Source organism: Sardina pilchardus, chromosome 4, assembly GCF_963854185.1.
Source record: "Sardina pilchardus chromosome 4, fSarPil1.1, whole genome shotgun sequence".
NCBI classification, from domain to species: Eukaryota; Metazoa; Chordata; class Actinopteri; order Clupeiformes; family Clupeidae; genus Sardina; species Sardina pilchardus.
In genome coordinates this window covers 6,053,325-6,070,168 of record NC_084997.1, presented here as the reverse complement: position 1 = coordinate 6,070,168, position 16,844 = coordinate 6,053,325, and the positions used below count along the sequence as shown (strand labels likewise).

At 38.8% G+C, this 16,844-nt stretch overlaps 1 protein-coding gene across 2 annotated transcripts in view; it reads right to left on the bottom strand.

The window, feature by feature from the left end:
* The window catches only part of LOC134078131 (lysozyme g-like), a 38,654-nt gene extending 23,589 nt beyond the window's left edge, over positions 1 to 15,065 (bottom strand). The window contains exons 1-8 of one of the 2 annotated variants that reach the window (XM_062533818.1): positions 14,826 to 15,065; positions 11,776 to 11,814; positions 11,395 to 11,675; positions 11,053 to 11,133; positions 9,763 to 9,849; positions 9,312 to 9,514; positions 9,047 to 9,185; positions 6,414 to 6,704 (exon numbers count right to left, since the gene is read on the bottom strand). In XM_062533818.1, coding sequence (XP_062389802.1) covers positions 6,562 to 6,704; positions 9,047 to 9,185; positions 9,312 to 9,514; positions 9,763 to 9,849; positions 11,053 to 11,133; positions 11,395 to 11,659 — 918 coding nt within the window. In that variant the 5' untranslated portion in view covers positions 11,660 to 11,675; positions 11,776 to 11,814; positions 14,826 to 15,065 and the 3' untranslated portion in view covers positions 6,414 to 6,561. Of the gene's footprint in view, positions 6,705 to 9,046; positions 9,186 to 9,311; positions 9,515 to 9,762; positions 9,850 to 11,052; positions 11,134 to 11,394; positions 11,676 to 11,775; positions 11,815 to 14,825 lie in introns of those variants that run through there. The other variant, XM_062533819.1, reaches the window with a different exon arrangement.
* Positions 15,066 to 16,844: the final 1,779 nt, after the last annotated feature.

Here is a 16,844-nt window from a genome sequence, read left to right as displayed (position 1 = left end):
ACCTATTACACCACCTAAGTGTTTTTTTAAAGAAATGAATAGCCTTCTTTCTTCATTTATTTGGTGTAATAAGGTAAGCAGATTGAAAAGAAAGCTCTTATTTTGTCCCCGAAGGGAAGGGGGGCTTAACCTTCCTAACTTGGAACTTTATCATTTAGCTGCGCAAACGTTCTATATAGATCGTATTATTAATAATACTAGGGAAGAAGCGTGGATAGGTATAGAAAACGAACAGTTACAAGGTAACAGTTTATTAGTAGCTCTTTTTTCAAAAGCTAAAGTCAAGTCCACAAATTTTGTTATTATTAAATGCCTGGAGAAAAATTTAGAAACATCTTGGCAAAGGTTTAGGGCTCCCTGGGAGTATACAGATCTGGAATAACCCTTCAATTAATATCCAGAAATCACAATTGCATTGGGACACATGGACAAAAGCTGGAATTAAAAAAATATCAGATATTATAAGTTGCAACTCAGTTTTGCCATTCCATGAGTTGAAAGCTAAATATAAGTTAAAAGACACAACAAGTGTTTAGGTATATACAAATTAAAAATTGGATTAATAAACTTGATCTAGAGAACACAATCTCCTCAGACATTATGAAAGTATTTAGCAGAGATGTAAAGAGGAGTTTGACCGGACACATGTATAAAACTCTGATTAAAGTAGAAGACAGTGATTAATTATTAAAATATATATATATACAACCAGTGGACAACGGACTTGGGGTTTGAGGTAAAAGAAAGATGGAAGGAATGCTTGGGCGTTACATCTAGGCTCACTTGTAACGAGAATTTACGTTTAATTCAGTTTAAGATAATGACAAGAATTTATTACAGTAGAAATAAAATTCACAAATTTGATGTTAGATTATCTGATAGGTGTTTAAAATGTAACCATGAAGACTCACTTATGCATTCCTTCTGGTATTGTATAAAAGTTAAAAAGATATGGAAGGACATTGAGCAGTGGTTATCATCAAAAATAAAAATAAAAGACAATTTTACACCAAGGCTATGTATTTTTCAAGATACAGAGGGAATAAGGTACCCTACTGGTTGGCAAATTCTGTTCTCTTCTTTAATTTAAAAAAAAAATAATTCTCAAATATTGGAAAAACAAAGATGCACCTTAACTTCAAGTGTGGAGGGCATTAATGAAGTACTATTTAAATATTGAAAAACCATTGTCAGAGGATCGAAATAAAATGATACAATTTGAAATCTGTATATGATGCCTTATAGTTTGGCACAGTATCTACACTTGAACCCCCCCGTTCTTTTTTTAGTTTTATTATTTATTTATTTTTAATTATTTTTTATTGTTGTTTTTTGGTGTGTGTGTGTGTGTGTGGGTTTAGATGACTGTATGTGAGAGGTACAGTAGGGGATGGGAGGGTTAGGGTGGGGGGGATAGGTGGGGGGGGCGGGGGTAGAAAGGGGTTGGGGTAGGGAGGGGTAGGGAATGGGAGGTTGTTGGAAGGAGGGAGGAGTGGGAGGACTGGGGATGGGGTATGAGGGAAGCATGAAATGTAGGAGGGACATTAACTTAACTTATCATTTTTTCCCCTTTGCTTCTCTCTCATGTGTTTAGAGAGGAGTTTAAAGTAAAAATATATGTATATTTATTTTCCCTCTGTAACTCAGTTTCTTCAGTTGTTAAGTGCTGACCCTCTTGACTTCATAAAATAAAAAAATAATTATATATAAAAAAAAGAGAAACGGTGCGCCGTTAACTTATGCTATTGAATACAATAGGTGAATTCCTTGACAACCATTCGAGCGAGAGTATCAACACAGATTCTAAAGTTTGGCTAGGTTTATGTTTATACAGTCATCCTGAAATAAATTGCATGGGCGGCACTCAGACTTGGATGATTTTGGAAAGAATTGAATACACGTTTATCACAGATGGTCACAGAAGTTACACTTCAGCATGGTTTAACGTGAGATAATACATACCAAGATAACAATATCATCTTTGACGGCAGCCATGTTGTTGCTCTGCCTTTTCTTTTCTATCCACTGTTCTTTTTTGTCAAATTCCTGCAGACGCCTCTGCAGCTTTAACTTGCGGGGCTATTCAGCCCCGCAGTCTGTACATTTCTTCTGTGCACAAAAAATGCTGCTTTGACAAAAGCAGCATTTTTTTAGTTTTAGTTTTAGTTTTAGTTTAGTTTTAGTTTTTAGTTTTTTTAGTTTTTAGTTTCCGTTTCTGTATCTGTAAAATGATTTTTAAAAAAGAGAAAAATCATTATCGTTTTCCAGAACACAACAATATTAAAGTTCAATGATCTAGTTTGCTATACACTATTTAGATCAGCAATAGGGGAAACTGTGGTAGTCTTCTTCATAATATATCTGCTCAGTCTGACTGACATTATTATTATATGGCTTCAAGAAAATTGCAGGACACACCAACATGAAACTAAAACACATGTCACAAGTTAACTTACTAAGTTAAGTTAACTGCTGTTTATTATATGGATTTTACCACTGCATATCTGCAGAGCCCTCCCCAGTTTGTGAAACACTGCCTTAATGGGTGAATGCATGATGTGTGTCATTAACAACACATCTTTGTGTCATCTCATGCAACAGAGAATACACATTTGCTACTCCTCACACAGCCTATTTCACAAGATGTCGCCACTGTGTAAACTAACTTCCTCTGGAACAGCTCAGTCTATAGGAAAGACAGAAACAGGAAGATGTTTTACCCTGCCAATTAAGGCATCATTAACATCAACTAGGCCAGACACCTGGACACTGTGAAATTGGCTCATTGTCCAAGCTTTTAGGCTACAGTAGGGTAGGCTAGCCTACTCATATTCGCAAATTGGAAGCAGCTGCAAATTGCACTGCTGCAGACCAATCGCCAGCACAACACCTTTCATACACTAATTGAAGCCAAGTCTTCAGTCACTGCTAGCCTATAGCTAGATCTGAAAAATGAATGTACACGACTCACTTTTTGTTTTGAATCTAGATGCAGTATTAAAATGCTTCTTCCAATCAACTGCGCACCATCCGAAATAAACTACATTGGTTGTAGCTTATTAGGTCTTATAGAAAGCAAATTGCCACGGGAAACAATTGCTAATGCATTGCTATTGAAGCACGTTATGTGGCTATTGCTAGCTAGCTAGCTAACCATTTAGCCTAGGCCTGCTACTAGAAATCTTGTTTTAAAAATAAACTTCAGACTGAAAGAGCATGTTTTCAAACAAAGTACCGACTGAAAAAATTCAATAGGCCAAAAGATCAATCATTGACACTGGCCTGCATTGCATGAATAACCAACTACTTTTAAAGAAACATATGAGTCATATCAACTTACCTGATGGAAAATCAATGGTGCTGATCAAAGCCATAGAGAGAGTGCTGATGAACGACGAGTGAACGACTTGGATCGTGCAATCCTGGAAAATCACTTCCGCCACAGTGGCGCACTTTTCTCCATGTAACTTTTCTTTTAGGTCTATGCCTTCAACCAATTGACCCTTCCAGAGCCACGCCCTAAAACCGCCACAGGCCAATCGTGGCTTAGCAACCCGTAACTAGGCAAGCAAGGCCTGGCAAGCTTTCGAGTTTTTGCCATGTTAACCTATGGAGACTGCATAGCCTGTGGGCCATTAAGGGCATTTATTTGGATGTGTGGTGCCCCCAAACACGTGAAATCACGGTGAAATAACATGTTGAACTATAAAGACATGATATAGTTTGAAATACGTATTTTTCTAACTTTAAATTTTGCATATTGCGTGATATTTCCATAACCGCGAGATACGTTTCACGATGGCGGCAAAAAGTTCTTAACAGACATTCAACGAGACGTATGTATAGCCCGTCAGCAATTCTGTCTAAAATAATACCTAGTTGAAGTACCAATCATGTTATGTTGTCAAATATTGACGTTATGAAAGTATAGCTTAAAACGTTATGCTAGTTTTGTCCCCCGCCCGTTTCATTCGTACTAGCCTGGAGGAACCATCGAAAACAACGCGTACCTTCGACTTTTGCTTAAATAACTCATGAACGGTTTTGTTCAGAGCTGAAAATGCAACTGTAGTTGACAGAGGACAGATGTAGCTCGCTAGTGACCAAATATGAGCTTTCAGTGTGGTGCGATGTCTTTGTAAATTACATTTGTTTAAAAAATCCGGTGTCTCCTCCATTGTAATAGATGGGCAAGGTGCGAAAGTTTGACAGGCGTAGCAACAGTAACTATGGAGGGCGGGACTTCTGTAAGGGTCAATAGGCTAATACGTTACTGTAATATGTCATTTCAAATGGAATCATGACATATTTTTACTTTTAAATATATGATATAAAATATTGAATAAATATTTTTAGATTTAAAGAAATCACAAGTGGTTGTTGATAATGATGGACATTTAAATGGCATTTGTAAAATTAAGGGTTAAAACATTCAACACACATTTACGTTCAACCACCCACAATGTATTAGGGGTGATATCAGCTAAATTGGGCCACTTTTTGGTAAATCGCTTGGGACAGTAATACAATGTTATCTATGCCTTTTCCAAGTGTTTTTATAATTAATAATGACTGTTTTTCATACTTTTGTGTTGAAAGTATGTAAAAAAATATAAGTATTTAGGCCCTACAGTTCTTGAAACATCAGCTGTGCCAACTTTTTTCGCATGAGCAGTTTCAGGTAAAATGGGCCAGCAGCTTCAGGTAAAATGGGCCAGTCTAATTTCAAAGGGAAATTATAAATAATTATCCATTTTAATTTTTAAAATACAATTGCTAATACAGCCACATAACATTTAGACTGCATTAAACAAACATATTCATATGTGGCATTAATAAAAACACATCGTGGGTGCAAACCCATGAGCACTTAAAAAAGTCAATTTTGGAACCTGACTGATGCCAGTGGTGTGTGTGTGGGTGTGTGTGGGTGTGTGTGTGTTTAGAACAAATGTGTAAATTACAAAAATTCACATTCAAAATTGATATATTCAAAATACTAATATTACTAACTAATATTACTAGTGTGTGTGTGTGTGCGTGATAAAAACATTTTTCCTTCTTGTTTGCCATACTGGTGGTGGGGGGAGGGGGGTCATGGTAAGTGTGTGTGTGTGTGTGTGTGTGTGTGTGTGTGTGAGACTGTGTGCGTGCACGTGTGTGTGTGTGTGTCAGTCGGTGTGTGAGTGCATGTGTGGGTGTGTGTGTGTACACACCTACATAGGCTACACACACACACACACAGAGAGATACACCGTGACACACACACACACACACACACACACACACACACACACACACACACACACACACACACACACACTCACTCACACACATGTATGTGGCCCATTAGAATGGGCCCATAGGATGGCCCATTTTAGCTGAAACCATATGGCCCATTTTACCTGAATGGGTTAAGGTAAATTGGGCCGCCAAGAAAAACATGATTTTTCCAAAAAATATGTTCATATACCAAGCTAACAACATTAAGTCTGATGGATGCCATCAAGACAGATATTTTGCATAGTTTTTTATGGGCATGTTTGTTTTTTTATAGATTTATCATCCTTATAATAGTGTAGTCAGATTCGCTATGCCAGGCTACTTACCACACAGTTTTCTGGTGCAGTCTTGATTAGCATTATTGCCCTGCCCACCATAGCAACCATAAACCAATCAAATCACCTGTTACTTGTCAAGCACAGTTATGACAACAGTTTAACATCCTTTGCAGTCATTGGCTCTAAATTCCAGAGGGGCTGGGACCCCCAAACCTTAAACGGCCCATTTTACCTGATGGCCCATTTTACCTGATATCACCCTATTTTAGTCTGGTAACGAAACTTATTTTCCATATCCCCAAACTAGGTTTCTTTTATTTTTTGACAGATGAGCAGGTTCTGTTGGCTCGTTAACACAACATGACAGTGACACGAACACATTTTTAAGCAAGGAAACGTGTTACACAACACGTACCAATAGATTAATTAACGTGCTAGTGACACGATTAAATGTGAGACTGGGTTGCTACACGATGTGATTACCCAAGAGAAGTTTACTCAGGTAGCCTAATCTCCTAAGTCAACGGAGAGTTGCTAGGCCTACAGCACATCTAGATTTCTAGGCTACAATTTCTGTGTTACATGTATCCTATTCTAATATTTTGACAAACTGATTTTTTTACACTCAAAGAAAAATGTCAGGGAATATTTTACTCTGAATCTACAAAATATGAAAGATTCACTTTTTGTAATAAATTAGGGGGGGGGGGGGGGGTACTTAAAAAAAAGAAAAGAAAAGATTACGGTTTTATTTTTAGACCCACATGTGCGTATGTGGTTTACTGTTTCTGAGTGAACAAATGGTTGCTGAAAGATCCATTAATCTGACTCGACAGCATGGACATTGTTAGAATGTCTTTATTCAATAATCTAGTATTTCATAACAACTGTTCTTTCAGAAAAATGTAGCATACTATAAGTACTAGACTCATACTCAAACTTAGACTTAACTCATTTTATTTCTTACTCCTGCAAACAAAGGTTAGTTCAGCCGACAGGTTTAGAGGTGGAAGCCTTGTTCTCTGTAGAACTGAGCTCTGGCCACCACATCATTTGAGTAATCCTTCGCAAAAGTGTTTTCATCCACCTTTTCATAGTCAGCGGGGACATTCTGTGGTCCAGCACAGTAAGCAGCAATCCCACCTGAAGTAAAGAAATGTGACACTGAGTTACAAGATCCATGGTGACATAGTGAAACTCAAATGATAGGCCTACAAGTGACATTAGTTAATTAACTGGGAATTTGCTTGATGAAGCCACTGGGCTATAAAAAGCAAACTGTTCGATTGGCAGTGTGGTGATCACATTATAATCCTCTGAGTGATCAAAAAGTCAAGCAGTCCTCCAACAGACCTGCAGTTATATCAATTTGCCCTGATCGTCTCCCATCCAGACTTAAGCTGGGTGCGATTTTGTGCGATTTTTGGCCCATTTTGCCACGATTTTTGAGTCGTGCGACTATTTTGGGGATCGGGCCGAATTTTGGCTCAGTCGTGCGTCTCGCATCGTGTATACGTGGTAACGAGAAGCGATTATCACCTCACGACCACCTCCCGATCGATCGGGAGAATATCAAACTTTTTTGAAATCCTGGTCGCCCCTCGTGAGTCTATCGCACTGCTGAAGCACTGTTTGAGCCGATTTAGGCTACCTCAACCTGTCACACTACACATGCGCGAACACAGATACGGACAACAAAACAAACGGTGTTGCCATAGTCTGCTTATTTTAAGTGACTTGGGCTTGATTTTGTGTGAAGTTAGTTGCACGCAGCGCCTACACGTACTGTAGGCCTATAGCCTAGCCTACTTACACAGGGGGCATTTTGAACAGCTGCGTCGACTCTCACTGTAGGCTCCTCTGACCACCCCAGAAATGTAAAAGGGATTCGGGAAGGGGATGCGATAGCCTTTTGGGGTTGTATGTTTATTATGGCTTATTTTCAGAGACCTGCTGCGTATTTCTCCTCACGTGACCTGGCAACACTGAAAGCAATTAGACAACACGGAGCAGCATGGCAGCACAGCTGATAAAGTTCCAGATAAAAGAGTCCGACGAGTTGCGATATGGACGTAGGCTACAGTGTGAGCAGTCAAATCGCATCCGACCATCGGATCGTGTAGTGTGAGAACAGGAATCGTGAGCTGCCCCTGCGAATTCACTCGTACAGTAGGCTATGAGCAGCAGCAGAATACCGCGATTGAAAAAATCGCACAGTGTATGTCCAGCTTACGGACCGAACAGATTTGTCCAGTGACTTAGAAACCATCCGACAAAATTGTCACGGGGAACAAATATTCAACTCTGCAACATTCTAATAAACCTACACTGTGACTCTCAATTTTGCAAGACACATTATAATATCTTATCAATTACATATTACAAATTACACATAGATGATAAGAGGACAGGAACCTAAGAGAGCCACCGTCTCCACTCTCTAACTGGTCATGATGGATCAGATGAAAAGTAATGTAATATGTATAAGACATTGTAGCCTTCATGATAAGAGGCAGGACATTTCTTTACAGATTTACAGTACTGAGAATGAGACGGAGGTGCCCACTATATGCACCATGCAACAAGAGAAGACACCCTGTGGGGCCTCACATAGGCCTATCCTTTCACTCAGTAGGTCAGTCAGCCTGCCCTTTGATGAACACCAATCCTTTTTATAGTCCCCAACAAAGACTTGTGCTTCAGGGGAACAGTATGAAGTATGTCCAACGTTACAAGCCCTTAAACACGCCAGTGAATCATGACTGACAGATGGACACTTGACAGCTATCACTGTAACTAGTGCAGATGCAGTAAATCTCAGGTGAGGAATGTGTAAATAAGTCATGTGATCTGAGGAGAACTTATGTCACCTCATGGATGGCATCTCATCTCTCCTAAATCCAAACATCCAGCTACACCCAAGAGGAAGCTAATACAGTGTGTACATGACTGCCCTCTGAAGGTTTCTCATTATTAGAAAGTCTCTTGTGATTACCTTTGTCTCCACTAGGGAGCAGACGGTATGTAATTGGATCTGTCTGATTGTCTGTTGGTCTGTCGATCTGTGTGTGTGTGTGTGTGTGTGTGTGTGTGTGTGTGTGTGTGTGTGTGTGTGTGTGTGTGCCCATTCACATAACTTAAAAAACACTTATTCAATGTATTATGCATTTTCATTATAGGGGAGAGGGCCAACAGATTTCCAACTCCTACCTGATCACCCGGCCCATTACCGTTTTGCAAACTGAATAATATATTGTTTTGAGGCAAATAAAACTATTGAAATGTATTCAACAAAAAGCACCACTGATGGGTATTAATACTTTGTGCTTTAGACTATTTCTCAATAGACTGAGTTATTCACCATATTTCTCCAAGGCTCCTGAAGGACTAGACAAAGGTGATTCACACTATTGTACACCCATGGTAAACAGATCACCCCTGTTAGAGTATTATACATGAAAATGCATGTTATCACCAATGCATACCTTTAAGTTGCTGTTCCTTGGTCCATTTAGGGTATCTTTTTTTGATGTCTCTTACTGAAGAAGTGAGGATGCCTGTGCCCTGTCTGATATGGTCCTCACTGTTCCAGTCACCCTTCAGTTTGTGCCACTGTTTGGCAATCTAGAACAATCAGGTAAACCACTCAGCATCTCGTTTATGAAAACTACATATCGTTATGTCCACAAAAGAAGTTCAAATGCATGATATTTCTACACATTTACTTTTCAAAGTATGTTACAGGCTCACCTGCATTAGTCCAAAAGTATCTTGATTGGCATTCCACCCATCCACCATTACATACTCTGAACCTGCTCTAGATGCTCTAGATATGATGCCAGCGATGACGGCTGGATCCATACCGGTCTCACGTCCAACCTTTATGATGGTGTCCTTGTACTCATGCATCCTCTCTAGATCTGTTTCAGCCAGCTCAAAGGATGCAGGCTTACCTGCAGTTAAGGATGTTTATCAAAATGGTCAAAGCACTGAGGGCTAGTTTCTCATACATGGTTCAAGCATAATCCTACAAAACACTTTTCAGTGCAGGTCTAGGCTTAATATTTATGAGAAACTCCCCCTAAGAGTTTAGCTAAACTAATAAAAGAAAAATCATTATTCAAGCACAAAATGCATAAGCTATTAGACATGGTGTCCCGTGGAGTTTTCAGTCTGCATGAAAGACTACATGCCATCTCACCAATGATCTCATTGTTACCATCCTGACGGGCAGTTGCTGCTGATGCTCCAGTGGTCTCGATCTTCATAACATCTCCATAGCGTCCAACTGGAAAAATGGAGAAAAGAGTTCATCCTACTTTGTATGTGTGGGTTTTTTATAGTCACATACTGTAACTCTCCAAAATATTAAAATAAAAAACCCCACACAAATGTCTAAGAATTTTAAGAGAAATTATTCTATTCTCACCATCATAGTCTGTAATAATCATCATGAGCCTAGCAGGTGCTCAAAATTACATATAGCTGATTTGAGACATTTATCTAAACCCAAACTTGTGATGCTGTTGTTAGATGAGTTAAATGGTGGTGCACGGAATTGCAAGAGGCTGAAATAAAGTAACCTGGCCACGCCCACCTAGATCTCCTTTTAGGGAGATACACAGGAACAGGGGGTCAAGGCCGTGTAGATTAGCTTCGGCATGTTAGCAAGCGCCATCTCCAGCAACTACAGGCATGGGTTTAAATAGGGCCTGATTGCACCCCTGTAATTGGACCAAACCAATGTATAATAGCCCAGGGGTGTTTCAGAATACCCAAAGACACCAGCTAATACAGCCAACAAAGGTCTACACATCTGAACTTTGCCATAGGCCTAATCAACAACTATATCAAAGATTTAAGACACAGTCACCACACACATTCAACATACAAGAAAAAGCACATTCAAATGTCTTATAGCAGGCAGCGCTATAAGCAATAACTTTACCTAGTATTGACTACTTTCTGCATAGGTGATGGCCAATGTAGCCTATGCCATGTGGTCATGTGGACCCCTAGCCCATAGACTAGCCCAACTACTTTCAATTTATTTTTTGTCACTTTCACCCCTCATAGTATACGAAAGCATGGTGAGGAGTGTGTTATCTGATGGAGTCAGTATAGTCTATCTTATTCTGAGCAAAAAGTGTAGGAACATGCTACTGTATGTATTATTCAAGCATGAACCAAGGATTATTTCATTAGAGGCATTGTGCAGAACAAAATTGTGGGTATGGAGAGGTGGGGGTCTCAGTGGCATAAATACTACTAATACTACTCATTAAATCAGCTATAGCTCAGTCATCTCTCTTTAGACTATAGGGGGCAGGGGCTCTTTGTACATGGGTTATTTGTTTGAAATTCCATCAGGCAATCCACACAGGCATTTATTGGCTGCTTAATTTGTATTGGCTGGTGGAGGCCATTTTGTTGACTGATTGGGGTTTTAGTCTGCATGGTGTAGCCTATTCAGTCTGCTATGACATCTTACCAGAGATCTCTTCTCCATCCTGACAGGCAGTTGCTGCTGATGCTCTGGTGGTTGTAGTATTCATAACATCTCCATGCCGAGCTGGAAACAAAATGACAGATTTACGGAGATACAGCCTGGGATTTTACTATTGTGCACAAAATGTAGTATATTGTGTGCTCTTTTTTACTAAATGATCGTCTCATTTTAGATCTCAAGTGTTTGAGGTCCTGCTACGTCTTGTCTGTAAATTAAACCATTATGCGCCATCATCTTATCATGTACTGTAGATACAGTATGTGCAATAATGTCCTTTTTCATTTTTCAGCCAAGTTTGTTTTCTAACCTGAGAAATACTCATACCTGTACTCGAATGTTGTGAGAGTTCCTTCATCAACTCTTCAGCATTTTGGTTCAGACACATTTTGCTTAAGATTTCAATGAAAATCTGACCAGCACGGTTTTCAGTACAATTTTGTATTATGACATTTATTGTGTCATCACGGTCAGCTTCCTCAAGTTTGACGCGACTAATCTTGCATTCTTCCATTGCATGATGCTTGAACCTCTTGAAATTCTCATTGCTGATGTTATCCAATGCCTTTCTCAGTGCATCTGTTACGCTCATTGTGTTGTCTATAAGTCTATAAAGTAAAGATTTCATTATTCATGACACAGAAATAGCAATAGACAATCTTGCTTCATATCAATAATGATGTATTAAAAGTTATTAATGAGACTCACCAGAGTGCTTCGACCAAAGAGTTCCTTTTGCTATCTCCTCTGCAAAATACAGACAAAAACAAGAAATGAGAGATAAGCTTACTGACTCATTATTTCTTTTATTATCATTTATTTTTTGCTACAATTCAACAGCAGCAAAAATGTAGGGACAGATGACAATAAAGTTCACAAAAGGGTTTTTAAAGGCACAGGAGCTCTCTTTCAAAGTGTATTCCAAGGAAATTTAACTCGAGAGTCACAGCAGGTAATGCATCAGTGACACACATGTTCACTGTTCCACTGGGAGTCATCAGCAGTCACAGCAACTGTGTGACTGTATCTCCATTTTGATTGATTGATTGACTGCAGAGATTCAGGTTAGCTGCATGGAAGATCTGGGAAGTGTGCAAGGTGTTTCTGGCAGGACACCAAAATCGTTCCTCTGGACCATTAGATAGATAGATAGATAGATAGATAGATACTTTATTGATCCCCAAGGGGAAATTCAAGGTCCCAGCAGCTTAAGATACCACACACAACATACACTCAGGGGCGTAGCCAGAAGGGTGGCTCCGGGTGGCACAGGCCACCCTTGAGATTCAATTGGCCACCCCAGGTGCCACCCCAAAATCGTAGTCTACTATTCGCCATTAACAGTCAAAGGCGAGAAATTTCTTGATGCACTTGCAGCACACTAGTTTGAAATATCAGGGTTCAGAAATATAAGCAATCTAGCAAACATGCTTGCAGTTATAGGCTACATGGCTTATTGTTTTTAGCATGTGAGTTTACAATAGGCCTACAGGCTACTGCTTGCGCTAACACAAAAACATATATTTACCTATCGCATCTGCCAGTGCCCATTTATCTTATTACACACACAAAACCCAGTATTGCAATTGTAGAATCACGTAATGCAGGCAATTTTTTATATCTGCCTATTCTACCTACTCAGCCGACACTGTTGTATTGTTATGTTGTATTGTAAATAGTCTACTACCCTAATGTAATATTGACATTGTGGAAAGTTTAAAGCTTAGGCCAGTGTTTCTTAACTGGTGGGTTGGAACCCAAAAGTGGGTTGTGGTACTGATCTGAGTGATGGGTCGCGGAGCTTGTGGCTAAAAAGAAATTAAAAATCGGCAACTTAAAATGCTACCTGATCAGATCTATCATTGGCCCATTATTTTGATAACATTTATTCATAGCCTATGTCAGCCATTGCCATGGCATGGACATAGACAATGTTTATGTGACATGTCATGTTAGATATAATGTTAGGGAGCTAATTCTATAAAAGTATGCAGTAAGATAGAATGTGATTAACTTAAATTGAGGACAAAATAAGACAGTGTAGGGTGCACATGAGAGCATAAAACCATCCAAACTAAAGTGCCACTTGGAAACAACGCACCCCTGTCAAAGACAAACCTGACGAGTAGTACTTTGAGGTAATATCAGCAGTTAAAGACTTCACAAATGTGATGCCAAACATCTGCATTTTCCACACAAATAGGCCAGGCACTTTGCGTGTCTTATGTAGGCTACCTCACCATATTCGTTGGCCTGAATGCTAAATATATATAGTTGGTCACAACTTTATGAACTTGTGAAATTATGGGTTCCAAAACCAGACCAGTTAAGAACCACTGGCAAAAAAACATTTCACACTTCCACTTTTGCTCAAATGGCCTAATTACTGAACGGGTTTTGTTCAGAGCTGAAAATGAGCTGAAAACTGTATTTGACATTTTATCCAATTACAAAGACATTTGATGTGAGAGTATGGTCTTTGTCCTTCTTTGTCCTTCAATTTATGAGTATGGTGCTTGGTGCATGGTTTTACTCATGCATGTGTGCTAATTTAACAACTTGAGCCTGTTTCTGTTTATCTAGATGCCACCCTTGAATTAACCAGTGCCCCACTAGGGCCACCCTTGTTACAAATCTCTAGAATCGCCACTGCATACACTACAATGTAAACAGGAAAATACAAAGCAAATCAACAAATCAACAATCAGCATGACTAAAGGAGCAGTAAAACACTAGCGATAAAGATGTGCATGAATGTACTGAGGATTGGTACTGTGATCCAGTATGAAGTATGAGGTGTGTGTGAAGTTGGTAGTGCAAATAAGTCCAACAGTGCAACAGTGCAAGATTAAATTCTAGTGACCAGCAATAAATGTGTACTGTCTAGAAGCAATTGCTTCTATACATCCAGCAGCCTCTGGACGATGAACATCGGAAATAAAACACTGGAAATAAAATGAGAGGGGAGCAGAGGCAGAGCAGGAAGACAAAATAGGAGAATGAAGAGCACGGCAAACGTAGCACTCACTACAAAAAAATAATAGAAATCTAGAATCTAACTGAGATATGCTTATTTCTATTTCCATACGTGAAATTGTTGCTGAGATATGAGCCTTCCTGATTATTCGTGGAAAGATCATGTCTAAATGACATTATATGTTTCTCAAAACCATTCAGAATTGATTGTGCCTTGCCAGATGTGCAAAATGCCCATGCCGCACTAATGCACCTCCACCCTGTCATGGACAATGAGTTGGAGTTGGATACGTTGAATAGTTCCTTTCCTCTTTGTTTTGTCTGGTTTTGGTTTTGTATCGCCTTGTATACTGTCTAATTATTGTAGGGTTTTTTTAAAGATACATTTCCATTATTCTTGCCATTGTATAAAGCACTTTGTAGCTATGTTTAGAATTATTATTATTATTAATTATTGTTACATTATCTCCTTTTATACTTCTTAGATATTTTTCATCTTATGGTTAAGCATCTTGTAATGTCATTTTGCATGAAAGGTGCTCTATAAATAAAGCTTGATTGATTTATTTATTGATTAATTGAGTTTATTTATTTATTTTAAGAGTCCCTCTTGTGAATCTTGATCTCTGATCCCTTACATTGAACATTGTATTGGATATTTTGACTTGTTCATTTCAATAACTTTATTTTCTTCTAAAATAAATTCTACCCTCACTCCACACAACATTGCTATGAGCTCACACTCATTGCCCCTTAGCCATCACCCCTTAGATCCATCTTACCTCCGTGTCCAGAAGAGTTGTCTCTCAATACCTCCTCAATTGTCAATGAAGACACAAAAAATGATTCTAATGACTGCAAGAGTAGCTCCTCAACAGAAAGTGAAAGCACTGAGTCACACAAACAATATAAGTCTACAGGAAAACTGAGTCATTTCCCCCCATGTAAACAGGAAGGCTCTGGCAGGAAGACAACATATTTGAGATGTGTGTAGCCCTGCTGTATTCTGTGCAGTCACATAGCAAGCTTCATCAGTGTAGACTATCACAAGAATATTCACAAATATACTAGCCTACATATCTAATCAATGTTAAAAAAGCAGCTGTGTGTCTATGAGATAAGTCCTGCCCACCTCATGTCCTTTGAAGATATCATACATGACCAGTGTTTTCCAATTGCAGACTAAAATGGCATGCATAGCACAATTATTTAAACTGACACACAGAGAACAAAACCTAGCCCTTCTCAAGTTTCCAAAAGTCTAAACACATTTTCTGCTAGTTGGAGACATTTTTTAAAACATGTATTTCTATATACTGCTAATCTGAAAAAGCTGTTATGTGTTGCAAAATATAATCATGGGAGATGAAAGTTTTAACTGCTATTTTATATTGAGCATGAACCTTAGATTATGTTTATTATTCTGTTCAAAAGCTTTGTTGCACTGCCCATGCAATCAATTGCAAAGAATGGACAAGGTGTACGTTTTTGAAGATGTCTTAGAAAATGAGCCAACATATGTAAGAAGTATTGAGGTCTTAAGCCATGAGAAAATATGTGGCAAAGTACAGCCAGACTCTGTTTGTGTAAACACATATAAAAAGAGACAGCAGTCATAACGCATCAGAGTCTGGTGCGAACCATTTTGTGTTGTATCATTCTCTCTCTTTGCAAAGATAATACAATCGCTTGTCATTTGGGATCACTGGCTCTTGAGAATTTATTTGCACAAAAACATACAAAAAGTTTCAACACTGCTTGCATATTTTTCAATTCAAAATGGCACTTTTTAGAGCACTGAACACGGTTCTCTGCATAGACATAAAGTCACATGTTTGCCATTTCAAAACACTGCCATTCAAAATGACACGAGCTAATTGGCCAATATGAACATATCTCAAGACACTAATATACTGCAGTCCAATGCAGTCCAGTACATTACTGTAATCTACATTCACAAGCACATACAGTTAGGCCTACACCAACAGTCAAATGTTTAGACACACCTACTCATGATCATGCAGGCAGGTGCTAAGCACGTGGAACTCTGTAGGTTCATTTTATTGATTCTCCCAAAGTAACCATGGCCCTAGGCTTAGCACCCAACCCCTGTTCGGCCTTCAGCACCCCTAGTGGACATTATGAGTACAACGTTTTGAGCGGTCTAGTCGTCCATCAGTCCTCCAGGCCCTTGTCAAAAATTAGATAACCAAGGTGTTGTCATGATAACGCTCCTGATCAAGATTAATAAAATTAAATGCTCTGTATTTCACTTCTTATTTTGAGAGCACACTCTCAAGAAGTTGAACTTATGATCTGCCTATGGCGACACCATACACTACACAGTCTTTGGGCGAGGCCTTAAAATCGACTCCCTGGAAACACAATCTCAAAGTCTGTGCTGCTGGGCTTGGAAGCAAAGAACACACTGATTGGCTTTCTCAAAGAAACATATGTATTTAATTAAATATCTCACACACACCAAACATTAAATGTATTAATTTTCCAAATCTGTATATCTTATTTCTGTTTAACTTAAACATATGTGTTGTGATGGAAATTACATAGTGTGGTAGAAAACATAAAATGTAGCGGAAATTACATTATTACATAGAGAAGAGACATAGAGGTTTGCAAGTGAATGCAAGTGAAACAATAAAAAATACTCAAAAACTTGAGCGGATATTCTAAACAAATGGGGCCAAATCTGCAATGTATCACACAAACTTTTAAAGTCTGATAGCATTAAAGCTCTACCAAAAAGAATAGATGCAGGTGTAAACCTCTGAATTTACTAACAT